This window comes from Macrobrachium rosenbergii, chromosome 51 (assembly GCF_040412425.1).
Source record: "Macrobrachium rosenbergii isolate ZJJX-2024 chromosome 51, ASM4041242v1, whole genome shotgun sequence".
NCBI lineage: Eukaryota > Metazoa > Arthropoda > Malacostraca > Decapoda > Palaemonidae > Macrobrachium > Macrobrachium rosenbergii.
This window is the reverse complement of record NC_089791.1, coordinates 16,307,613-16,335,245: the sequence shown is the minus strand read 5'-3', so window position 1 is coordinate 16,335,245 and position 27,633 is coordinate 16,307,613. Positions and strand designations below refer to the sequence as shown.

General features: G+C 35.1%; 1 protein-coding gene across 2 annotated transcripts in view; it reads left to right on the top strand.

The window, feature by feature from the left end:
- Nucleotides 1-27,633, top strand: part of LOC136833148 (KH domain-containing, RNA-binding, signal transduction-associated protein 2-like) — a 66,660-nt gene that overhangs the window by 6,471 nt on the left and 32,556 nt on the right. For both annotated transcript variants that reach the window (XM_067094844.1, XM_067094843.1), the window contains exons 2-5: nt 1,435-1,562; nt 18,090-18,206; nt 19,689-19,835; nt 26,230-26,539. In XM_067094844.1, the coding sequence (XP_066950945.1) occupies nt 1,488-1,562; nt 18,090-18,206; nt 19,689-19,835; nt 26,230-26,539 (649 nt within the window). In that variant the 5' untranslated portion in view covers nt 1,435-1,487. The remainder of the gene's footprint in view (nt 1-1,434; nt 1,563-18,089; nt 18,207-19,688; nt 19,836-26,229; nt 26,540-27,633) is intronic.

Here is a 27,633-nt window from a genome sequence, read left to right as displayed (position 1 = left end):
GGTGTGTGCAAGACGAAAGTGAGTGGCGCACTGTGCGTAGGAGTGTTTGGCTCGCTGCTGATGGACCTTTCCGGAAGATGTCTAGAAATGGATATATTGTGGACATTTTTTGCAAAACGGACTTATTCAGGAATTAGCAGGCGAAGTATGACTGTGGCAGTGAGTATTGCCGTACTTTTTCTCAGGAGTCACCGTGTTGGGGAAATGGCTTATCGGTGAAATCATTTATGCATGCATGCACACATACATACACATATATATTACATATAGATATGCATATTTATGTGTAATATAGTGTAATAACCACATTGCCCTCTTTTCAATTTCTTCACATTATGTAGATATGCTTGTCACTATAAAGTCCAAGATCCAAATGGAGAAATATGAAGTAACCCTGACTTCTGTAGCAGGATTCGAACAGGCATCCGAAGTATCCGGATGCAAATTCGGATCTTGATACTTCAAAATTTCTTCATATTTTCTCCATTTGGATCTTAAGTTTTGTAGTGACAAGTTTATCCAAAAAAATATGAAGAATCGAAGAGTTAAGAAGGCGTTGTGGTTATTCAGTTACATACGTATCTGGTACAAAAGTGATCTGTTGATCATATATATATATATATATATATATATATATATATATATATATATATATATATGTGTGTGTGTGTGTGTGTGTGTGTGTGTGTGTGTGTGTGAGACACACACACGCGCAAAAACCTCGGCAATCACTTATGAAGAGAGATTTTTGCTATTTTTGTCTTCCAAGTACTGTAGATGCTTTCATAGCGGAAAGATCGGGAGTTCATATCCTCACGTACCCAAATGATTAGTTAACGGCTGCCAGAGGGAGGCTGTCAATCTGTTAACTACAGCAAAACCTTTGAGTAATTTCTGCCCTTGTCATTGGTAGTTGTCTGTAGCCCTGGTGCATTTTTTATTTTTGTCGTATTTCCATGAATAATAAACGTTACGTTTAAATATTTTTTGCATAAAAACAGTAATATGAAATAGCAGTGGACATTGTTAGTGTAAAAATATGAATATACACTAAGGAGGTTGGAAGTTAACTGCTTTAGCTTTTATTGTATGAATTACAGTATATATTTCTCATGAATATTTATGTCATAATCTTTTATATCCACCCTAATATATGGATAAATTGAGTCTCCATTCATTTCAAGTATATGCTGTGGAGTAGTTCCATTTATATCCACCGAATATGTACTTTTATGTTCAAAATGCTTTAATGCTTGCCTCCAGATCTTTTACGTACGTATTCCGAATGGAGTAGTTCTTCACATTCTATCAAATTTTCAACGTTTCTGATATGTAGGACGATTTATAATTACATTTTATTCTTGGCTTTCTAGCATAAAAAGCGTTAAGAGATTCTTCAATCATTAATTCCATTTTCATATTGTTTGCTTTCAGAGATTGAACGGCTGCAGTCAGGCACGAGATCAGGCAAACCGGAAGACAGAAAAATGGCAGACGTCACCAAAGACAAAGCTATCAAACTGACAGTTCGCGTCCTTGTCCCCGTCAGAGATCATCCAAAGGTAAAGAAACGAATATATTATTATTATTATTATTATTATTATTATTATTATTATTATTATTATTATTATTATATATGCGTGTGTGTATTATATAATGTAAGTATGTGGTATCTTGGGTATAATGTTTGATAATTAACGTTAATATCTATTTTACATACGAACGTATGTGTGGGTGTGTGTGTGTGGTCTTTGTGTTGGTAGCACAAAGTTTAAGATGAATGTCGTGCCAAGAACGAACTCAGTTTTATCGATGCAGTGTCTTTGTCTTTTATTTCCTGGCTTTTACACCTCGTCGCCACACACATGTCAGAATGCTAACATAAATATATGTTCCTGAAATGAGTGGCACGTAATTGACATAAAGCGCTTGAAAATGAAATACAAAAGATCGATTTTCTTGAAAGCCAGAGTAAGCTTGTATCACAAATTAGTTTCTTTGATGTATTTTACACGTTGATAGTAGTCGTTGCCTGCACACACAAACGCACATATTTGTTAATAACGCACCCCGCCATAAAAAAAAAAATTGTTTGGTCTTTGCTTTACATGGTCGGGTCGATTTCAAATATGTTCTTTGAATCGAACTGAGCCCAAAAGGGCATAATTGCGAATCGTGGTTAGGCCAGTTGCTCTTATCTTATACAATTAATTGGTTTTGTGGTAAGTTATCCCCAAGGTGGTGTGAATTTTATATTTGAAAAACTTAAATTTTTCATGAGAAACTATATATATATACATATATAAATATATATATATATATGTATATATATAATATACATATAATATATATATATATATATATATATATATATATATATATATGTATCTATATATATATATATGTGTGTGTGTGTGCGTGTGTATGTGTTATTTCCGCCTCCCAAATAGCTATACCCAAATGTTTGCTGTATATTATAGGATGCAAGATCCTTGGCCTCAAGGCTAGAGTTTATATTAATGATTATCGGACCATTAAAGAATTGCCATGGCCGTAGACTAGCGAATGTGCAGTAAATTGGAAAAATTAAGTGTTGGACTTGTATCTCAAAAAAGCTGCGCTTATGTTGTATGTACATGGAAACAAACCCCTACGACGTCCAATATACCCGATGTGTTTGACTAGGTTTTGCTTGTGTTCGTATCTCCTGCTGTTTTCGATACATTTATTTTTAATGGGAGCAGTTTTTCATAGCAAAAACCTCTCACAATTTGCGGTTGATTAGGCATTCACAGTAGGAGCCTGCCCAGAAAATAATTGGCTTCTGAATGAGATTTGGCACACCTCTCAAGACGCAGATTTAAACAAAATTATAAAAGATAGTAGGATTTAAATTATAAAATGTTTTGAAATAATTTCTGAAGAATGGAGTTCTTTGCTTTCTCATAATTTCTTGTTCTCAATTTTCATAAATTATATATGCCATTTTAATGAACTATGTATGAAAAAGTCTCTGTAGCTTAGTGGATAAGACACCGAACCACTATAAACACAATGGACAGTATTTTATTTCTAACATGAAAGAACCTTTCATGACAAATCCAGTAGTGTTTTATTAAGCAGAATATGCTTTCATTAAGAACACATTGAAACATTCAGTAGCAACTTTTCAGCCAGGGCAATGCTGAACATCCTGCAAATGCTAATTTTATACATATGTATTTATATATAAATATATATATTATTATATATATGTATATAAATATATATAATAAATATATTATATATAGTATGTATATATAATATATATATTATCATTTCAACCAGTTGTGTTAAGAGAACCCAATAGTTTTTATGTCATAATTTGAACTGAGTAACATTCCTTTGATTTTAAGCATCAAGGTGAGAATTGAAGAGTGTTATCTCCAGAGCTAGCCATTAAGTAGTTTATAATGACGTACACAAACTCGTTGTGTGTGCTCCTTTTGAGTTTCCTTTTTCATTTTTTCTTAAGGAACTGGAGGTAACCAACTGAACTACAACTACATTACTATATGTTTGTTCTCAGGAACTGAGCTTGTATAGTAGTGTTATGAATCTAGTTTAAGAAGAGCATAATGCATTTTTTTTTATTATATTTTAAAGTTCATTAAAAAATTTCTCTCTCTCTCTCTCTCTCTCTCTCTCTCTCTCTCTCTCTCTCTCTCTCTCTGGCGGTATTTTCCCAGTTAAAGTTCTGGTCAACGCTCCATTAGAGGGTTTTGTGCTGCGTTTTGTATTTCTGGTTTGAATTATAACGTTTCCATTGTTGTTGCCACTGCATTGTTCTCTTCTTTATTCCGTACAAAATATTTCCAGAGCTTTTTAGAGCCGCTCTTGACATTTCTCATATCTCGGGAAAGAGATCTTTTGATATAAAATGCTGCAACGCAAAGGTAGGAACGTATGAAAATGCTGGAAACTAGCAGCTTGCTGTTTATTAATTACCTTTTCAGTTTTTGCTTATCGAATTGTTATTCAAATTTCGTTTAATGTCCTTACATTTATTTCATCTTTCTTTTTTTCGGTTATTAAATTTTGCAGTCGAGCGTCATTTTATCCACTCACTGCCGTTACACGCTTCAAGTCTAACATTATTATTTTGTTAGCAAGTAAAACTATTGTACGAAAAATTAGAGTATTTTATTTAGTACATGTGACTTTTTGTCTTGATTTAGACGCTTATATGATTTGTAAACCTATTTTGTGGGGGTCGATTCTTTCTGTGTCCGTCAAGATTAGTTTTTTTTTTCTTTTTTTTTCTGAAGCAGGAATTTCCAACGAGAAGGGAGAATTCTCCAGTCTCCGAAAGGAAATGGTCATTTCACAAATAATACTCTCTTTGGGTTCCTTCATTAATATTTTGTAAATACAATTCTCGGTACAGTGATGACTGCAGAGAAACGCTTGCAACGTCTTTGTGAAAGTATATTTTTTTATAGTCTTAATAACTTCGTGTACAACTAACATTTTTTTGTTATTGCACAGCTTATGCTGTTCGTTACATAAATATATATCTGCAAGTATAGATTGTTAGTTGTGTAAGAATTTATATATATATTTCATTGAACAAATGTACGAGTATCTATCACTTGAAATTACGCGAACGTGAGTCCATGTGAAAAGGGAAGTTCAGCTTTACGACGAAACGAAGGATACAAAGCGCGGCATTGTTGAAGGTTTACTTGGGCAGACACTGAGAAAGGGGACGCTTCGAACCGCCATCGGAATTCATTTTTCCTTTGAATACATTCACTGGAAATATGAAAATTAATACCGTACAAAAGGTAATTAATTTAATCGTGCGCTTCATGCATAAATAAAGCTATAGAGGCATTCTTCGTCTTTGGAAAAGTAGCATTGCATATACTATTTAACCTAGGTACTCTCTCTCTCTCTCTCTCTCTCTCTCTCTCTCTCTCTCTCTCTCTCTCATAGTGTAAGGGCGAGCACATTGTGCTCATTAGTTTTATCTCTCTCTCATGGTGTAAGGGCGAGCACATTTTGCTCATTAGTTTTAAATCCCAAGTTCGAACAGGACGAGGAAGGAAAGATCTGGGCACTAATGCGCCTATATTGACCTTGGTAGTGAATAAGTAAGTAGTGGTGAGTCGACTGTTTTTTATCGTAGCCCGAGGTTGAGTGAGAAAAAAAATATCAATCCTGGGTGGTCATTGCTCCCTCAAAGTATTCACCATCATATCATAATTATAACTTGGAGTACCTCAAGGTATCTATCTGGATTACTTTGTTTCGTCATCCTCGCATTTGTTATAACGACTAACTGCTGTCATTGTTTTTGTTTATTAGCCCTCGCTAAACATTTTCCCTTTTAACGAAGATGCTTTTGTTTTATCTTCGAATATGATCTATTAATTATTTTTGTATAAATTAATTTGTATTCATTATGTTTGGTATGTTTGTTTCTCATTACACACACACACACACACACACACACACACACACACACACACACACACACACACACACACACACACACACACCAGCACCCCTTTCCTTCCATGAAACGAGTAATTTGTTGATATTGTTCTGCCGTGTCTTTCCTAGAAATTTTACGAAGTAAATAGGTGTTTGCCATTCTCCCGATGTTTTCCTAAAATTCCTGAATCATCCTTTCATCGATGCAAAACTTTACTGTCTTCGTATATATTGTTCACTCTTTCAGTTATAACATATGCTTTTACATATCAGCTTTTACCGTATTGACTTAATTTCCGAAAAACAGCTTTAACACTGTGCTTTTCCAAAAGAGAGTTGGCCTGGCAACCCCATACTTTCTTAGAGTTCTCTTCCCATTCTAACCTTCTTTCACCTGTTCCGCGATAAATCTAATTTGTCGTCACTCCACCATCATCAGTTACATTTACCCCGACATATTCCATGTTTTTGGCTTTCATTTACCCAACGTTTGTCAACACTTGTGTTCAAATTTCACCAGCCGGCGACATGTCTTTATTAGCAGAGCGTCTCCAAAAATCAGCCACTCCAAATTCTATTCATAACTTTTCAGTTTATCCCTAAAAAATATTTATCACCCTTAGAGTATAATACACCTTCCAGTGATGTTTACACTAAACAAGAGTCGTTCTCAATTCTCATCTCTGTATTTTAACACGTTAAAATTTTAAACCTTATAAAAGCTTAAAATCGCTGTCTTCCAAATTACCGTACTCTGCACCCACGATATCATATCTCTGTCAGTATTGTAAAAGAATTTCTTCCGTTGCATGAGCACCAACAACAGTTTCACCCTCTGCTGTCAGTACTGCAAAAGAATTTCTTCAGTTGCTTGAGTACCAACAACAGTTTCACCCTCTGCCCACAAATGTATTAGACGCTCCACATTCCCCTCTTCGTGCCTGAACCCACACTGCTCTTCCCCATTAATCTTTGCGTTATGTCTTTTTCTGTCAGAATCCTACCATACATAGATATACTGATTGAGAGAGTGTGTATGTATATATATACATAATATATATATATATATATATATATATATATATATATATATATATATATATATATATATATATATATATATATATATATATATATATATATATATATATATATATATTGAATTTATACATATATAAATATATATATATGTATGTATGGATTTATGTATGTATGTACGTATATATACGTATATGCCCAGAGATATGTGAGGATGTTAAATCGAGTCAAATATTCTGAAACTCCCGACCCACCGGAAAACTTTTGACAAAGTAGTCCCTGTCCGATAATGGACTATTCTGGCCCAGTATGGATTTTTCCCTCCCTAACAGCAGCCTTGGCACGACAACGATTTCTTTATGGTCTCTTCAAAAGAACGATGCTCGTTCTTTGCTTTTCATTATCTTCACCTCTTGCCTCTCTGGTTTTCGATTGCCTCTCCCTACCCTCTCCGTCTTTTACAAGTCACTGATCTGCGATTGGCTTCGAGGTGAAAGGACAGTAAAGCGGTTTTATGTACAATGTACTGATGCGTTTTTGTACAATATTTTATTTTATATATATATAATATATATATATATATATATATATATATATATATATATATATATATATATATATATATACATATACTGTATATATACACAAACGCACACATACATATACACATATAATTGTGTGTTTTATATATATATATATATATATATATATATATATATATATATATATATATATATATATATATATATAGATATATAGTTAATAACTGATCCTGAGCTACATTGCTTCCTCATACGCTAATTCGTGGTTACTTTGTTTCTTTTCGATATTTTTGTTGAGTAAAATGAACCCTCCGAGGATTAGTGTATTCAGAGGGAAAGGGGCCAGTATCCCTGACGTCCCAGAATTAGTCTTTCTTGATGTCCTTGAAATTATAAACTACACTTTAACTTTTGAATCTTATGTAAAGAGGTTCATTCCTTCTCTGTATATGTTATAAAGGATGTTTCTTTTTCTGCATACGATAAATGATTTCGACGGCTTTTAAACTGTTATTAGAAAACTGGATAACATTTGAATACCCAATAATGGATCGAATTTTTCATTAGTTTAATACCATTAGAAAAACACTTACATAGAAAAAAATCCTTTATACTAATACTACTACCAACAGCATTGATAATGACTGCATTCATTGCAACAGGATGTATTCAACATGTAAAATAGTACCTTCTACTAGTCTTTTTTTTTTATTCCATCATCTGTTGCCATCTGAAACTCCAAAGCATAAGTTACATTCATTGGCAGGGCTAATGATGTAAAAAGCTCCCGTACTCTTTCAAATGTAGAGGCGGTTATAGGGGAGTGGAAATTCAATCCTTCTGGAATGCTGCGAAATGCGTTATCAGAATTTTTTTTTTTTTTTTTTTTTTTAGTAAAAGTACGGGATGGTCCTACGTGAAAACATTTTGAATATTATGGCAATAATTACAAGTTAATCAGATATAACACCCGCGCTCAGTATTTCTATTCACCAATCTCACATGAAATTTTTATGCATTGAAATGCAGTCACAAAAAGTATCTCTATCGAATTCAGTTTACCTTGGGAATAACGTAAGCACCTGTAGCCAATTCCACGCGTTTGCATGCAAATACGTGCAGATATTTGTGTGTACGAGTATGCTTGTGGCTACAGCGCCAAGCTCTTTCTCACTGACTTCAGTTCGAATCTTGGAGTGGAATATGAGTATCGTTCATTTAATCTCCACGTTCAGACTTGGATGGTTTCCAGTGAAAAATGTACCGAAAAACCGCGAAGTTCAGATTTAATTTTGTTGGCCGTTTCATTTACAAATAAATCTCATGAATGTAATATATATATATATATATATATATATATATATATATATATATATATATATATATATATATATATATATATTTATATATATATAATATACCATAAAATAAAAAGTGAATGCTTGTATGTTTGTCTGCCATAGAAATGTGAACCGCTTGACAGACCCAAACAAAATTTTGCACGTGGCTCCTATGTCACCCCAGAAAGGTTATAACTCAAAATCAAACCCCTATCCCGTGACAGACATACAAACACAGACAACATAAATGAAAATTTCGTTTTTAGCAGTGCCTGTCACCTTTTCTTCAGTAACTTTATGGGAGTCACCAGTAGCTTGGGTGGAAAACCTCCTTTTCCGTTGGTGACGTCATTAAACTCCTCCCACTGCAAACCCTGTAATCAGTTTAGTACATCCAAAAGATTAAACGGATGTGTTTGACTGTATTAGAATTACTTTCGTTGAGTCATAAAGCAATGTAATTCAAAATATAACTCCTACCACCACACCAGTCAGCCCTTACATTTCTCGCCAGGGAAAAAAGTAGTAACAGACCAGATGCTTCCGTGACAGACCCACCACCTCGAAATTACCACATTTTTCAGTGTTCATCTTAAGCCAAACGTATCTTAATCATACCCTGCCAATAAAATACAAATTCTTAAATACCCTGTGGTATTACCATCATCAAATGTAAGTACTTAATCTCGTAAAAAGAATTTCGTAATTATGGACATAATTTGGAGACTGAGTACTACCGTTCATTCTATTTAGCCTACAACAACAAGTCCCCCATACATTGTTGATCAGAATTTACGTGAATTTTAATCATAATTTATGATAGTTATTGATGTAAATTGTTTATTACCTCGGTATAATCAACATTCAATCAGCCTGTATTGATAATTTTTATAAGACGGGACGAAACCAATCCATCAGCATCCGTGCATGTGTACTAGCTACTGGTTAAACTCGCCGTGCATGATGTACGTTGTTTCAGTTTTTTATTCGTTCAAATGCGAATTTCCTCATTAATTCCTTCTTCGTTTTTACCTTCGGAATTCGTTGTAGCGGAATATAGATCATTGCATTTGGAAATCTTTTCCGAAAGGCATTTGCAGAATCTTACGTTTATGGAGGGTAAATGTAAATGATGCAAACACTCTCTCTCTCTCTCTCTCTCTCTCCTCTCTCTCTCTCTCTCTCTCTTTTAATCTCTTCTCTCTCTCTCCATTTTAATCAGACAAGTGTATAGACACACACATATATATATGTATATATATATATATATATATATATATATATATATATATATATATATATATATATATATATGTGTATATATATATAGTATATATATATATATATCTATATATATATATATATCATGTATATATAAAGCATACAAAATATATATCTATACAGATGTAAGTATCATCCTTTATTTTTAAAGCACGACAAAATATTTCAGAGGGGATGTGGAAGTTTTAGTCCTATCATATACTTTTTCATATATATATATATATCATCATATATATGTGTGTGGGTATATATATATGTGTGTGTGTGTGTGTGTGTGTGTGTGTGTGTGTGTACACCTTGTGACATCTTTCTGAAACGCTGTCGGTGACAATCTTTCATTTCCGGAAATTCTGTTGGTGAGAGAAAAATAGCATTCGCTCAGAGGCTTGCAGATGTGAACAAGCATTCTCCATAATTATTTTCAAAAGTGTGTTGTGGAAGAGGAAAAGCCTGTTGTTCTGAATAACCCTTTATTCGTTCAATGTAACATGTATAAACTTCATTTTTCTCTGTCAAATGAATCCTGCTTCCCTCTTTAAAGTGTGAATCTCTCTCTCTCTCTCTCTCTCTCTCTCTCTCTCTCTCTCTCTCTCTCTCTCTCTCTCTCTCACAACACGATGTGATCATTTTGTGTCATTTTTTAGTTGCTTGTTCTTCGTTTCTGCAATAAATTATTTCACTTTCTTACTCCACTGCTTAGTAACAGGGCAGTTTCTGAAAAATGTCATTCACAATAAATATATCAGATGCAGTTACAGCGGTCTCCACGAAGCCCTGTTAGATTATAAGTTCATTACACACCAAAGGAGGTTGAAGTAAAATCATTCAGAACATCAGTAACTATCATCCATAGTACGTGGAAGACTACAAAACTAACCATCATTTTCAGATGAATCTGAATTGATATCTAAAAAGTGGTCTTATTTCTTATATGAGCGTGTGTTGTATTCATTTTTAATTAAGTGCAATATTTATTTTATTCAACAATTAGAAGTGGAAGCAAATTTAAAGTATATGCCTTTTAGACATTATTTTTCACCCTCAGTTCCAGTTTCGATAGTTATCACTGTTACCCTTATCATTTAGCTTATTTACATATCGGTAGTGTCACGTAAACATCCTATCTTTTAATTACAGTCATGGAATACATTTATTTTTATGGTGTGGAAAATGTTTTGTGTAACTTATTTTATTTTATGCACACGAAGAACATTTGTGTGTATTTGTGCATTTGTTTCCAGTTAATTGTCGTTTCCTTTAAAAGCGAGAGATTCAAACTTCAGGCATTTTCCTTTCTATGATGCGTGATGTATTAGCATACTGAGGTTTTTTCTGCCTTAATTGTTTTTTTGTTAGGAAAAATTATTTGTATGACACTTGATACAACAAAATATCTGATTCTAGTCATTTTGTATGGACCCCAAGCTACTAAATCATTTATTTTAACTTTTGTCTTACAATTACATACTCTGTCGCCTGTTATACAGCCCTTTCAGCATGGATCCTGTTTCTAAGATATTGGCATTATGAGTTCTAGCCCATCATTCACCTTGGGGCCTTCAGTAATATATATAAAGCACATTGGTTGCCACATTAATATGCAATCTCATGGAAACAGTTTCCCATCCTTTTTATTATTTTTGATCAAACCAGGTCCGGTTTTAGCCGTAAATGTAGGGTCACGGCTATTCTGTCCTGGGTCATAATTTCAGTCTAGCCTTCAGAGGTAACATCAGTTTGATTGGCCTGCAAGATTTAAAACTGCTCGTTCAGTTTTTTATTACGCAGGCCTCTTTACAGACTATCTGTTCTAGCATTATGTTCTTATTTCGTCTAACACAAATTCTAAGCCCTGAATTTGTTCAGTTGAGGCCATCAAAGGAATTTGTTAGAACAACAACTAATCAACCTTAATCATCCCTGAAGAATAATAGGTTAATTCACCCGCCATCTTATCCATTGTTACAAACATTTCATCTGCATAGGGGAAATTTATAGATGTAGCCGCTATGATGAATATGAGAAGACTTGAAACCACAGAACATGGGCGCATGAGAAATCACGGAAGAAGCATTTGGGTAGAGGGGAATGCATCAGATAGCCTTCACTCACTCATGAATGCACTGGCGTACGGATTATTGTGATGGCTACATTCACCCTGAAAGCCACTTACTTTTTCGTTCTAAAGAATAATAGCATGTACTAGATAAGGCATTACAGAATTACCTGTATCGATGACCAAGTTGGTGCTTCTTCCAGGTAGTCAAGAATGCCCTCCTTGACCTAAAATCCCCTAGGTAATACCCATTTTCAAGTTAACGCTCATCAAAACCAGCATATCCATAAAATATTACCTCATATTCTTACCTTATTGGGCGGATCCTTTCTTTGGTCGGTTTGTTTATGCCTTGCCAACTCCCTTGCCGTTACTTTTGCTTTTTTCCTTATATCATGTTATTTTGGAGTTCAAGGAGGAAAGGGGGTACAGTCATATATATATATATATATATATATATATATATATATATATATATTATATATATATGTATATGTATATATATATATATATATATATATATATATACACATATATATATATATTATATACATATATAATAGTGTCTTATTCTGAATATTTTGTTCGAAGTGATTATCATTCTTTCTCATTGAGCGATGATTTTTCCGTAATCGTGACCCGGCTTCAATAACTCCTGGAAGACTGCTGAATTTATATAGAACTGGTTCTGCAAAACTTTCCTGGTCAAATTAAAGTGAAGGAGAGTTCTGCAAAGACTTCATGCTGATAACCCTCGATAGATCTACTAGTTGACTGCTTTTTCCTTTTACTTTCACACCATTCCTTCTCTTCTCATCCAAATCTATGACGAAATTTTTCTCGCTGCCAATCCTAGCTCTCAGTTCATACAGAAGAACGGTAAAAGAAAGATATCTGTCTCATGATTTGTTGGCCGAGAGTTGAGCTTCAGACCGTCATTCGATGGACCGGGTTCGATTCCCGCCGCCGGCTGATGAAGAGTTAGAGGGAATTTATTTCTGATAGATAGAAATTCATTTCTCGCTATAATGTGGTTCGGATTCACAATAGCTGTAGGTCCCGTTGCTAAGTAACAAATCTTAGCCACGTAAAAGAAGTTTAATCCTTCGCTGCCAATCCTAGGAGCTGTTAATCAGCTCAAACTGGTAAAACTAAGCTATACTTACTTTTCATGATTAGACAGATGGCTAAGATGAATCATTCATAATAACATTCCTTTTTTTGCTCTAGCACTGAGTGAAGGTCTGCGCCTGAGTAATAAAGGTAACCAATATTGATAACTAAGCACTACTGGCGCGTTTTCAATGGACAAAGGACATATAAATTTCATAAATGATAGTTTAAATCACAGTAAATGCGCTGTATAATCTGCTCCGGAGAGAATTCCATACTGTGTTTTTAATGTCAAAGTTTATTTAACGTGGCTATTTTTTGCATTGCATTAGCCGGCCGTTTTGAGTATTGTTTATCACTTATCTCGTAATTGATAACCTTTTTCCAGCCCCTATAACAACTCTATACCCATTGAACTGCAACAAATGTATGGCTTCAGAGATATATTGTACTGTCATTTGTTTTGTTTAAAATATATTTACAAAAACTGATCATTTATAGTGTTTTGCAGGATGGATATCTTAGCCAGATTAACGAATAGATGAACCACTTTGGATTTAAGTCTGCACTATATTGTTTCTGAAGTTTTTTTTTTTATGTTCATACGTGAATGCGATGAAAAACTAGATCTGGAACACATACACGCACACACACACACACATACACACACACACACACACACATATATATATATATATATATATATATATATATATATATATATTATATATATACATATATACGTATACATATATACTTACGTGCATAAGTGCGTGTCCTTGTATGCAGCATTTATATAAAATGTAGTTTGTCCTCAAGCACGTCTGTATACAAACCCGCTCGTACGTATATTGGTATACAGTTTGGATGTTAGTATAAAATAATGAAAAATTAAGATTATTCAGTTAGTGCAAAGCAGTGTTCCACCCAATAATTATTAAATAATGGATGAAAACGTCTATTAAAAATAACGATGCTGTATTGAAAGAAAATGGAATTCAATTTTCATACAATAACTGTTCTTAACCTTTGTAATCTATGCAGCAGTAAGCTTGTCATTCCAAGTCTATAGCGAGTACTGCTTTCAGGCTTCACCCTCCCCCTGGCTCGTGAACAGCGTGTTGTGTTGCATTTGGAATAATTGTATTTATGTACGCCTCATTTTTTGTATATCTATGGAAAAATGTATATCTTTAGAATTTATTCTTCTTTCCTATCCTTTTTATAAAAATATCTTTTAACTGCATACATGTTCTGGTTGAAATAAAAGACAGTAAATGTGCACAGACAGTAAATGAAACGCCATTATCAGTGATCCGTTTGTGTATAGGACACTTTGCAATACCCCTTGTTTACCAGGAAAAAAAGTATACTTTAGTTTAATCAGACCACTGAGCTGATTAACAACTCTCCTAGTCCTGGCCCGAAGGATTAGATTTTATTTTACGAAAGTTAACATACTAGATATAGGATGTAATCTAGAAAAATATGGCAATGTGGTTTTCACATACCCAAATCTCCGTATCCTAACCCACCCACTCCACCATCCCCAAAATATTTGGGAAGGTGGAGTGGATGGGATACTGTATAACCTACCCATTCCACCTTCGGTAATAAGTTGAATCAACAAAATGTCACAAGTGACATGTTTCCTTAGCTAAATTTTTACTTGTCAGTAAGAAGAGATCAAGTCAAAGATAAAATACAGAAAGTCTATTTAAGAGATGTCATAGATAATTTTCATTTTCTTCTTGGGAACTAAGGTATTGGGCAACTAATGATCACTGTTTGCGTGAAAAGACACGTGACAGCTGTAGCTAGGCGCCTAGCTCCCAGATTTCTAACGTTCATAGAAGAATTCAGAAACTATGAAAGCAGCTAATAGTTTTCAGAAGGGAAAATATACAGAGTGCATTTGTTTTACTCCTTACTAATTTTATTACTAGACGAAGTATTCATTTCCTTTAAAGTTTTGGTAATTACGCGTACGCTGATAACTAGTGTTTTATTAGTGTTTAATTAATGACAGTTCCAAAGAATTATTCCCGATGAAGTTAATTTCCTGTATACTGGAAAAGGTCATAGCTTTTAAATATATATATATATATATATATAATATATATATATATATATATAATATATATATGTGTGTGTACGGTATATATGTATATGTTACAGTCAACATGCGTAATCAGTCATTACGCGTATGACTGAAATTTCAGTCATCACGCGTAATGCATTTAGAGACATTTGATCCCAGGGCTAGTACTAAACACGGCGAAACAGTGAGTCACCTACACTGCTTCGCTGGGTTTAGTACCAGTCCCTGGGGGTCAAATGTATTCACTCGCCGTAAATAGTTTACCAGCTCCTGGGGGATCAAATGTCCCTAAAATGCATTACGCGTGATGACTGAAATTTCAGTCATTACAACTGATAATGACTTGGATTGTAACATATATATTATTTAATATATATATATATATATATATATATATATATATATATATATATATATATATATATGTGTGTGTGTGTGTGTGTGTGTGTGTGTGTGTGTGTGTGTGTGTGTAAAAATATGTATACACAAATTCGACAGTTGTGTATACCGTTGTATTTAAACATTGCAATTTTAGATATATATTACTCGGACTTCTGACCCTATACCACTATGTAATTAAAATCGAGTTATTGAAAATTCATTTTTTATATTGGGCTGATTAAACTGATTAATTGTTGCAATTTTTGTGCCGTATAATTATTAGATATCATTGTTGATCATGAACAATATTCAAACAGTAATTTAGTTAACCTTAGTACATATTCACATCGGCAAATAAGTTTTATTTGTATTGTAACAGAATTTGGAATATACCCTGGTCATTTCTTTAATAAGAAAATGAAGGACAGACAAAAGACGAATATTGGTCATTTATTTGTGTTACAGTGTCTTTTGTCATTTCCGGTAATGAATTGATACAATTTCCTGCCATGGAATGTTCTTGAGCCAGTGGCCTCAATACATACGTAGCACCTGAATATAAAAATTGTAATTTCTTTAAACTCCATGTTAGATAAACTTCATAAAAATCTGTTTCTGCCTATGAATGTATAAACTTGAGGGAATTTAATATCCTGTGCAGAATCAATTACTTGTAGCCGCGAAAAAAATAAGTTGCAATATATATTAAACGTGAAAGCCGTGGATTTGAAAATTCAAGATTCAGATTAATTTGATAAAGTGGGTACTTGTTTCCACAAGCATCTCAAGTTCTCCCAGGTCCTTTCAAGTGAGCACGCGCAATTTGTCTTCCAATAATTCTCTCTTGCCCGTCTATATATTTGCTTAGTGTCACTTTACGCAAACAGATTCTGCGCCTCATCCTGACTGATATTTCTGCTATAGACAAAATTGTTAAATCTTCGAGTAGATGGTGAAAGCATGTTGGAATCTCTTGTTAAATAAATACTGATGAATATTCTTTCCATGATTGATACAGTACTCATTTGTTTGCGCTCTCTCAGGGCCTATGAGTGACGTTAGACATGAAAACTTTGCGAAGTACTCAGGCTTGGTGGGATAGTTTACAGTGTTCTTCATGATTTCAGTCTTATATCTAGTTATCACCAGCTCTCGTTCTCTTTATATATTTTCGTAATTGGCCGTCAGTCCTTTTATATGTAAAGGAAGAAAAGCTGTCGCAGATTGTTGCTATCCAGTTACTTATTGGTTATTCTAGTGCTTCCAAATTAGTTGCGGTTTAGTATATCATCAGATTTCTACATTTCCAGTCATAAACAGTCTCTCTCTCTCTCTCTCTCTCTCTCTCTCTCTCTCTCTCTCTCTCTCTCTCTCGTGGACGTTCCTCCGTGCCGTGTAGGGAAAGAGAAATTGAAGAGCCTGATTCGAACATCTGCTGCTCTAATTCCTGCATCAATGTGAGATAATATCTAAATCCGCCTCGACTTCCCCTAATCTAAAGCTACCAAGATTACGTAACGGTTAAACGTACGATCATAATGAACAAAACGGAGAAAGGAGGTTTCAATTCTCATTTCATGGGATTCGGGAAGCCCCGTCAGAGCGAGAGGGTAGATAACGGCGGGACCCAATTAGTATGTACTTTCCCCCTTTATCAAAGTCTAATTAAATCCCTTAATAGCAAGAAGTAGATCTGACCTCTGCTGCAGCACTTGGTGAAGTTGGAATTAGTTGCAGTGTGGATGGCTTTGGGAATTAAGCTTTTATCTTTACTAGTAATACTAGTAGTGGTGGTGGTGGTGATGGTGATGGTGATGGTGGAATACTGTTCTTTAATAGTATTTATAGTAGTAGTGCAGCGGGACTCCTATAGGCTACATGTATAATGTGATGTTTGTGAGATCGTGTTCTTCTGTAAGACAGGAACTCTGCAACACGTAGTGGCCGTGCTCTTTATATTGTGCTGGAAGCCAGTAAGTCATGCAACTAAATGCCACCTTAAAGGGGTTATACCGATCTTCGCCTAGCAATAAAAGGATAAGATAGGCATTTTACACTGAGCATTTTTGGGCGTAATGGTATTTAAAGTACGATAACCACGCCTAGGAACTTATTAGGTTACAGACATCAGCAAATGTTAAGTAGTCCTAACCATGCTGGGATCAGATTATTAAAATGCTAAATATATATATATATATATATATATATATATATATATATATATATATATATATATATATATATATATATATATATATATATACATATATGTGTGTATATGATATACATATATGCTGCTATATATACAATGTATATGTGTGTGTGTGAGTTCTGTATGGTTCTATCCACATTTCATGTGTGAGTTGTACAAAAGTAGCTAATGCGGAAGTTTTATATGAGTTCATCATCCACATTTAATATATTATAGTAAGAATGCATATATATATATATATATATATATATATATATATATATATATATATATATATATATATATATATATTTATATATATAAATGACACTATATAAATCATGACCGGTTTCATCTTTAGGTAAGACATCTTCAAAAGGACTGACACATTTGGTACATAGTGGTAGGATTTCACATTGTGTATCATTAGTGTGAAAAGAAATATTAGCACCCCACAGGATGAGGAGGAGCACTGACCTGGGGTTTCAGCAAATAAGAACAGAATAGCTTCTTTGCAGTACTTTAGTTAATGAACAGATTTAATTTTTTCTCCCTCTCTCTTTCACAGTTCAACTTCGTCGGCAAGCTCCTTGGTCCAAAAGGCAACTCCCTGAAACGCCTTCAGGAGGAGACTATGACGAAAATGGCCATCCTTGGAAGAGGTTCAATGAGAGATAAACAGAAGGTACGTCGTTGTATTTTTACTCTTAAAAATTTTAAACTTACGAGGTTTCTGACATGATTTTTGCTCTAGTTTTTTTTTGTATTCAGATTTTTTTTTCAAATAAATGTAGTCATGTACCATATATCAGCGTGTGTGTGCCGAGACTTAAATATGTTTTCATAAGCCAGCGAGATGTACTGTGACTTTTTTGTACGTATGGATTAGCTTTGAATGTGTGAGGTAATTTAGCATTAAGAATTTCAGCTTGGATGGATAGGAAAATTAACGTTGAAGGATAAATATACATCGAGGATATAGGGAATTACAATGCATTATAACTAAACTTTTTACAATAGTACCATTTCAGTTGTTGCTAAGGTGGTCTAACTAGAACGGTAGTTACGGGTCTTACTTTTGTATTATTTCAACCATAAGGGAGTGTTTTCCATTTTTTTTATATTTCCCTTAGTTTATGTTAGGTTTCTCGTGACCTTATTTGCATCAACGATGGTTTCTCTTTCGTTCCTAAAACAGGAGAGCTAAAACCTTCTCCCTCACTAAACCTGGGTTTGTTCACACCACTGTGTAGACCTTAGTAATGGTTGCATTCCTGTGGGTTGAGGATTATCTCTTTGAGGTTCCCGTTTTGATAGTATAGATTTTGACGGAGCAATGAACATTCACGACCAGTAGAAGAAAGAGAGGTTTAAATATATTTAAATTATTCTATATATAAGTCTAGGGCATATTACTGCTTTTTTTATCAATTGATTTTTAGTCACTGAAACTAGTGTTTAGAAGTACTAGAATGAATTAAATTATATACAGTGTTTCCATATTTCCACTTGGCTGTTAGTGGCATAGAAATTTATGGTTATGATAACAATACTGGTATTTTAGTTATTAGTAAATTGCGTAGTTCGTCATTCAGGCTGGCTTTTATATGTCCCGTAATAAATTACTCATTGTTGTAATAAGCAACCTTTCAACGACACTCCAGTTAACTGGTTGTTAATCTCTTTCCCTATGTCGTTGTTTAAAGTTTTTGGTTACCAATAATCTTTTATAAGTCCTCTTATGAATAGTTTTTTACTTTTCATATCCATGTTTAGTATTGTATACATTCATTTGTGGATATAAGTGCTATATACCCATACTTGAATAAGGTGAGAGTACTGTATAAATTTCTATAATCCTATAGTATTTCTTACAACAATCCTCCTTTTAAGAAGTGTGTATTATCACTTCGTCCAGTATTAGATTCCGTAGCCAGCACCCGCTCCCTCCCCCTTTTTTTTTTATTTTTTATTAGGCTGGAGTTAACACAGCAAATTAGTATCTGTCCTTTTGTTTTCACATAAAATAAAAGGTAAAATAAAATAAAAAATCCTGTCCTTTTGTTTTCACATTAAAAAAATAAAAAATGAAAACTAGTGTTGCTGGTGAGACATTTTGCTTCATTAACTTATTATATATTCTTTTTTCTCTCGCTCTGCCAATTAGGAAGAAGAACTGCGAATCTCCGGCGATCCCAAGTTCAGCCATCTGAGCGAAGATTTACACGTCGAAGTGACAGCCGTAGCACCACCTGCTGAGGCGCACGCACGCATCGCCTATGCTCTCACGGAGATACGCAGATACCTTGTACCGGTGAGTTTCGTGTTTCAGCTTATTATCACTGTTATTTAGATGTAGCAGTCTCTCCACTTTGCTTCTCGGTGATACAGTACATTGGTTTATCTGTCGTGTTTGATAGTTGCAAATAATCCAGTCTCTTAATTGCTATTCACATTGAGATTAATTTTATTTCGTACCACGACAAGCACTGCAAACTGGTGTCCGTAGAGAGATTCTTTAAAAAAAAAAAGATGGTTAAGTTACAAATTTATTTTATTTTGGAAGCTTTGCGAACTGAAATTAAGACGTACATTTACCCTAAGTATATACAAATGAATATTATAGACATAATACCGCCTGTCGTTTGAAAAAGTGGACAAAACCTGCATTCTTGTTAACGTAAAGGCACAGGGAAAGAGTGATTGATTGGTGTCTTCCAGCAATATGTGTTTAAAAAGAAATTACTCTTAATACATTTCCCAGTTTAAAGTGCTCTCAGTGACAGCCGTTGCGATAGCAAAACAGTTTTCTTGTTAACTTCAAGAATAATATATGCATTCCTAATATGGATAATTATGTAAACCAGTGGGCGCGATTGTAAATAATGGCAAAACAAGGCCCACTTACAACTCTGTAACTCGGACTGCATAAAGTGAACTTCGTCGAAATTGAGGAAATAATGATTTCCCTCACGCATATCAAATTTTAATTTTTTGATAAAGTTTAAAAGGAAAACATTCCCCTTCATTAGTGGATTTTAGAAGATATCTACCTTCAAAACTCCGTCCTTTAAAGTTGCTATTATATTTAGAGATATTTTATTCGTTAACTGATTGACCCATTAATTAGTTACGCAAGATTGAAAAAAAAATTTTGAAGTTATCGATTTTTGAGTTGTGAGAGTCACCAAGAACTCATTATGTGTGTCTGTGCGCGCCCGCTAGAGTTGGGGAGAGAGAGTATGGAATGCATGAGGAGGGGGTAAACATCACTTACAAAGGCCATTCCTATATATGGCTGTCATTAGTACTGATATTGTGTGGTGGTCGACCCAAATTCGAAAGTCGAGAACACAGCAACCGTCAGTTAGCCTGAACAGTCCCAGGGTGGCATAATGTAGCCAAAAAACACTTTTGTGGCCAGTAAAACGTGAGTCACCCCACCCTTCATGGAATCTTTTAAAAGACAAGACAAGATTGGTCGAAATGGTTCCATCCTTTTTTTTTTTCGGTTATTATGATTTGCACCATCGCGTAAAGTTATCCCATTTCATGAAGGAACTGCCAAGAAATAGTCCCTGCTGCTAGCTTTGTAGAGTTTAGGCGTCGGTCTCACGCTGTCACTCGCCCAGTACCAAAAGTCTTTAATTACCCAACTGGAAACCTATGGAACAGTCTCTGACAATATAACTACAGCTGATTTTTGTATAGCGGATACTTTAGAAGGACAGCAGTGCTACTTCGATGCGCTTCACAAAATGGCCACAGGTTTTCGTAATGCGTTGCTGTTTGTTATGTCAGTGTATATCATACTTTTAGACTGCTGTATGTAATTACTTATAATTGTTAAGTGTAGTTAGGAGACATATGAGAAGGGAAGCTGAAGATTAGCGGAGATTTGTTGAAGACAAAGCACGGGAAGTACATGATTGACGAATTTCACAGTAGCCCTTTGTGCGACACGGGTTGCAAGCTATCATGAATGTTGGAAAATTTATATTGGAAGAATATCAGGACTCTATAAAAACTGCAGTGGTAAAAGGGCATCTGTCAAGTTGACGAAACGCTGTCGCGATAAAAACATAACTTGAAAATAAAGCTAATGAACTGTCCTGATAAGACATCGCGTTGAATATTGAAAACGATTATACTAAAATGCGTGATATTTCCGGAAATTATCTTAAATGGGAAAAATGATCTGAAGATGGCAGGAGTTGTTGGTGTACATATGATCTTGTATGCGTAGGGGGTTTTGATTAAGCGATTAATTACGCTCTAGGGATCAAATTCAGCTTTTAACTTTCAGCCGTGCTGCTCCGTCATGGTTGAAAAACGATGAGATATTAGTAAAGGGATCGTGATTAGATTAAAACGATTCCCCCACCCATACCCATCCCAGGGAAGTACGGAAGGGGGCGCAGCACACCCCCTCCTTTCCCGCGTGGCAGTCCATCCAAGATGGAATCGCGTCGTTATGCTTTTGCAAAAAAAAAAAAGTGGTAAGGATCTTTGAAACCGGTAAAATTAACGTTCTTGATTAACTTCTTTGATTGGATTCAGGGGAAAAGTTGATTGCGTTACCTGACTGAGAATCATTAATGATGTTTCTTGATCTCTTGTTGGTTTTGTCTTTTTTTTTTTTTTCTTGATCTCCTCTCTTCGGTTTTGTGGTTTGGTCGTCCTTTGTTAGGGTTCTCTCGCCGTCCTTTGCTGTCTTCCTTTCTTCGTGCATGTCGCATTTCTCCGTAAGTAATTCGAGTAATTATATCATGTTAGAATTTTTATTTATTTCAGTTAGCGTCGAAAAATATAGTCTTTAGGTATGGTATTCTGTCTTTACTTTTGATATTAGTTGATAATTTCTATATCCTGAATTGCCTTCTTTAGAGGCTACAGGATTGAAAGGCTCAAGAATCAGTGCTGTTGCCTTAATTTCTTTACCTTGTAAACCTTTCTCCAGATAGACAATACATTACCTATAAAAACCAATGAACCCGTTTTTACCATTATAAAGTATGGTTAATAAACTACCCTTTACTGATTCGGTTTTTATAGAACCCCTTTCATCATTATAAAGAATGCTTACGATGTTAGCGTTATTGGTACTTTTTCTCCCCGCCAGTTCCTCTTTGGACGGGTCGGTATAGTTCTCGGCTAGCACTCTGCTGGGCCCGCGTTCGAGTCTTCGGCCGGCCAATGAAGAATTAGAGGAATTTATTTCTGGTGATAGAAATTCATTTCTCGGTATAATGTTGTTCGGATTCCACAATAAGCTGTAGGTCCCGTTGCTAGGTAGCCAATTGGTTTTAGCCACGTAAAATAAGTCTAATCCTTCGGACCAGCCGTAGGAGAGCTGTTAATCAGCTCAGTGGTCTGGTTAAACTAAGGTACACTTAACTTTTTACTCCCCGCCGTAGTCGCAGCCCTTTGTGCTTATTTCGTGAGCTCATATCCATCCTTTTGCATTTGTCTGAAAAGATGCAGTTCAGGCGTATTTCAAAAATAATTCTATATGATAAGGAACCTATCTCTTTCGAGATAATGCAAGATAACGATGATAAAACAGATCATTTTCACTGTCCATGGTTGCTCTGCAAGTTTACTCGACAGTGTAATTTTATGAACCCATTATTTATCGGTATCATTGTAAGGAATAATAAGCATTAGGAAAGCTTACCAATTAACTCCATTATCTTGAGGTTCTGAATGCGTCTACAGCTTAGTCTTGGGATGCACTTTTACGGAAATGCTTTTGAGTCGGTATGTCTTTTTAGGTGAGGTGGATGGTATTAATCACATGATTTTATAATCTCTTATATAAAATTCAGTATTATTCCATATGAGAACTTTTTCATTTTTGTCACAGTTATGCTGCCACAAATATTTTCACTCCTTTGCCATAGTTTGTTACCTTATAAGGCGGACGTTAGAGGAGGAAGTAATAGAAAAGAATTAAGTTGCCTTGTTACGACGGTTCTTCGAAGAAGACGTAAAGTTAAAATAAGTAATGTAAAGAGAATTCTTCGTAACAGGAATTCATATAGCTTGTTCTCTACTCTTGTCATTTTTAATCCCGGCTTCATCAGACGTGCGGTTACCCTCCTTACGATGGTCGGCTGGACCTAACACGGAAGAAGCTGAGGTGGGAGTTGGTTTTTTTACCTCTAATTAACCTTTATATGAGGATTACGAAAGGAAGGCGTAGGCTAACAAGCCTTTTAGGCTTAGGTATTCAAAGGGTGTCTGGTTTAAATGCAAGTGGAACAGCAGTATTTCATCGTTATCATTGTTTTGGTTTGATTTCCGGCTTTAAGTTTATGTGATTAGTTTACCTGTTCTTACGCCTGTTACTTTTTTTATCAGACCGTTCCGCTAACTGAATTTTACACCTCAAAAATATGACATAATTATGATGAAGTTTATCATTTTTATTTGCGGCTTTCTTGTACGATGTTGCATGTCTGTCTACTTTCGATTTGACTATTCATTTAATTGAATTTTATGCGTCAAGTTTTCGTTTATTTTTAAAAAGAAAATGATGCAATAATGATTTCAACTTCAAAAGATCCGGTTTGTAAAGAGTGTTAATTTTGTAAATTCATGTCACGCTAGATATCAGTTGCCTTCTTTATTGTCGCCAGTTTCCACAAATTTGTAACAGAATTTTCTCAGAAATTAATGGAATATATCTTGTCATTATTTGCTATGGACTTGTGAGTGAGGAATACTTTGCTTATTAATGTATTGAAAATCACTGTTCTCTTTATTTATGATTTTTTCATTTAACTAAGATAACCGTCGATTCGGTCAAGGCTTTGCGTACACTTATTAATTACTTCATTACCAGAACGTCTCCCGATTCATTTGAACCCCTGTACCTTGTACCTGGTGAAGAAAATGTAAAAGAAAAAGGTGAAAAATCAAAACCGGATCTTGGCAGAGGCCACCACGGACGACGCGATAACATCTCATATACAATGTCAACCTTGAATATCGTACAAAGAATCTGCTTGTTCGTGAATATTAATTATCCTGTATCAGGGAACTCTTGAAAATATAAATCTCCGTGTGCGCTCCCGTATTTCCCTAGCAAACCATCGGTGAAAATTAATCCTTGATGAAGAATGTTTGCGCTCATCTTTTGAAGCATGAAAGACTAGTTTGGGAAGTCCTTCAGTACATGAAAGCTAATTTCATCTTTATGCGCTTTATGTAACGGCCTCATCCATTGTTGCTTTATCTAGGAAATATACGTCAGGGGTCCTGATCGTTTTGAATGCAGCCTCTCGAGTTTCTCCGACGCTTTAGGAGATTGGCCTCTATTCATCTGTCGGAATCGGAAATTTATTGAGCTAATTTGGTAATAGGGCTTAATTTCCCTACATGCTTCAAGTTGGAAGGGCTTTGACGAATCCTCGTTCATCTTTTGCGTCTTGAAATATAACCTTGCTTCCAATACGATTTGTTTTATAGCTCAAACTACTCTATTTCCACACTTCTTAATTCACGTTCATATCGACCTAGATCGTTATTTATCTTTTTTATAACGTTTATGTTATTTTACTCTGATTTTTACTGCTCGAAACGCGTTGTAACTATTTTTCGTTAGCATAAAGTAGTTCGATAGCTTCGCATGGTCATATAACTTTTGTTTTGTATTATTTATTTCACTATATTTTTTGTTTTATTTATTGGTATGCATCTTCTTTGTTTTCTTTGTTATCTCCTTTTCGTAATTATGCTTTGATTTTCAATTATTTTCTGTTGGGTCACTTTTGTGATATGTGGTGTTATCCTTGGAACATCTGCTTTTCCAGTTGGGGTTGCAGCTTGGCTTGTAAAAGCAATAGTACAGATTACAGAACAGTGACCTCAAGAGGTTCTCCTCTTCTGGTGTTCTACAGGTGATTTTGCGTTAAGTTCGAAGTCATATGTTCTTCTCCACCGTGTTTATGACCCACTGCGGTCGACTGACTATCTGATACATGGTTAACAGCTTAATTTAGTAGAGGCACCACGTTATGTAAAGAAATGTACCCTCTTTCTGCCGTGCGAGTATCATGATTTCTGGATAACTAGGGTGATATACCGAGCAACTTTTATATTTCGTATAGTTTTTGCGATGGGATTACTGTTTCTCCAGCTGCGGCCCTCAGCCCTCTGCATTTACCGGTATTATGCACGTGTAAGCTAATCTTTCTTATCCGTCATTGTGGTGTGATAGTCAAAGCACTGGGCGTATTCATTTTCCTGATGTGGGTTCGAGTCATGCACTAGGAAAAAGAAATTCTCTTGTTCTTATGTATACACATTATTATATATATGTGTGTGTGTGTGTGTGTGTGTGGTGTCACAGCAGTAAAATTAAACAAAGTTACTTGTAATAATTGTTACAATGCTTCCTAATTCTATTTAAAGGGCTATATTGACAGGATGCTGCTTAAGTATATTAGTCTTCTAGTTGTGTTAACAAAAATACAACAGATTTCGATAAAAAAAAAATTTAAATTTACGTAAAGATTTATTTTGATTGGATGTGTTTATATATATATATATATATATATATATATATATATATATATATATATATATATATATATATATATATATATATATATAGGTATGGAAAGTTATCTTAATCATGGTAAGACGCGAAACAAGACTGGTCGCAAACAACAGTCTTGATACATGCCTAATTGTACCGGCAGGATTACAACGATGAGATCCGCCAGGAACAGATGCGCGAGATGCAGCTGCTGGTGGGAACCAACACAACCGGCATCACAGACAATGGCACAACAAATCCAGCCAACAACAACAACAACAACGGAACAGCGAGCGGATCAGACGGAGGCTCCTGCTCTCCCCAGTCCACAGGGTCTCCTCCTCCTCCTGGAATGGCAGCTAGTGCTGGAAAGGGCGGTGGAGGGGGAATTAGGGCTGCAGGACTAGCTCTGGCCTCACCTCACCCCGCCCTCAGAGGACTCAACAGGGCTCAGGCTGCACTTCTGACCTCTGGTAAGTATTCATGCTCTAGGTGTTACCTGTGCCGGTAGAGAATTCAGGTGTAAAATTACTTGAATCCACTGAGAAAATACTCTGGAAGCATCTAGTTTTGCTTGTTGTTTAAACTCCTGTACTTAAATTTTCTCAATGTGCATTGATTGTAAGTCTTATTTCACTGCAAAATCTATTACTTCAGTGATGAATTTTTCTGACCGTTTCAATGCTTTTATTTTCAAGCGGTGTTTTTTATGCTGAAAATTATCCAGTTTCTAAAGTGTAGTTGAAATTTGAAGAGTATTGTGGTAAAAGTCGTACATACATAACCTTATAGCCGTTATGAAAAGAAAAAGAGAGAACAAAAACAACGCTAAAAATCGTGTGTATTGAAATTAAGAGCATTAGGATCTTGAAGCCTTGTGAATTGGGTTTACGAACAATCTTTTTAGACTCATAATACGTCTTTTGTCGTCTAGTTGAACAGTCTGTACATGCCGCAAATTTCACAGCGCAATTTGGAGCCAAGCCGTAGAAATTGCCCATCACCTTTTCTGAAAATCCTTGTAACTAACCAATGAATCCAACGTGAATTTATATCGAAACATTCGTAGTTATTTCTGCATGAAATGTAAAATATACAATCGTGCTCCATCCATGATTCAGCTGAATACGAGTTTGATAGCCGTAAAGGGAATCATCTGGGACCAATTCACATCGGTGATTTGCCCTCCGTGCAAAGGAAGTAAACACTTCAAGTAGAACGAATACCGTGGCCGAAGCAGAGCTGATACTTTATCTTGTAAATGTCAGAATAATTAAACGTGAGGAGGGGGGGGGGAGGAGGAGGAGAGGGAACTGAAGTAAATTTCTGGCGTGTCGGAGTATTTCAGTCGTGGTATATGATAATTAACGCGTGTTACCTTACGTTAATTTCCTTTGGATACCCTTGCATGTGAAGAGCGTTACGAGTCACTTGTGCTCTATATAGTTTAAAAGTTTTGCACTTAAGTATCTACATTTACATGCTTGACTCGTACTGCGTCATACCGAAAAATTGCATTTCACTATTTTCTTTTCCGAGGGGCCTTTACCATTCCCATTATCGACTT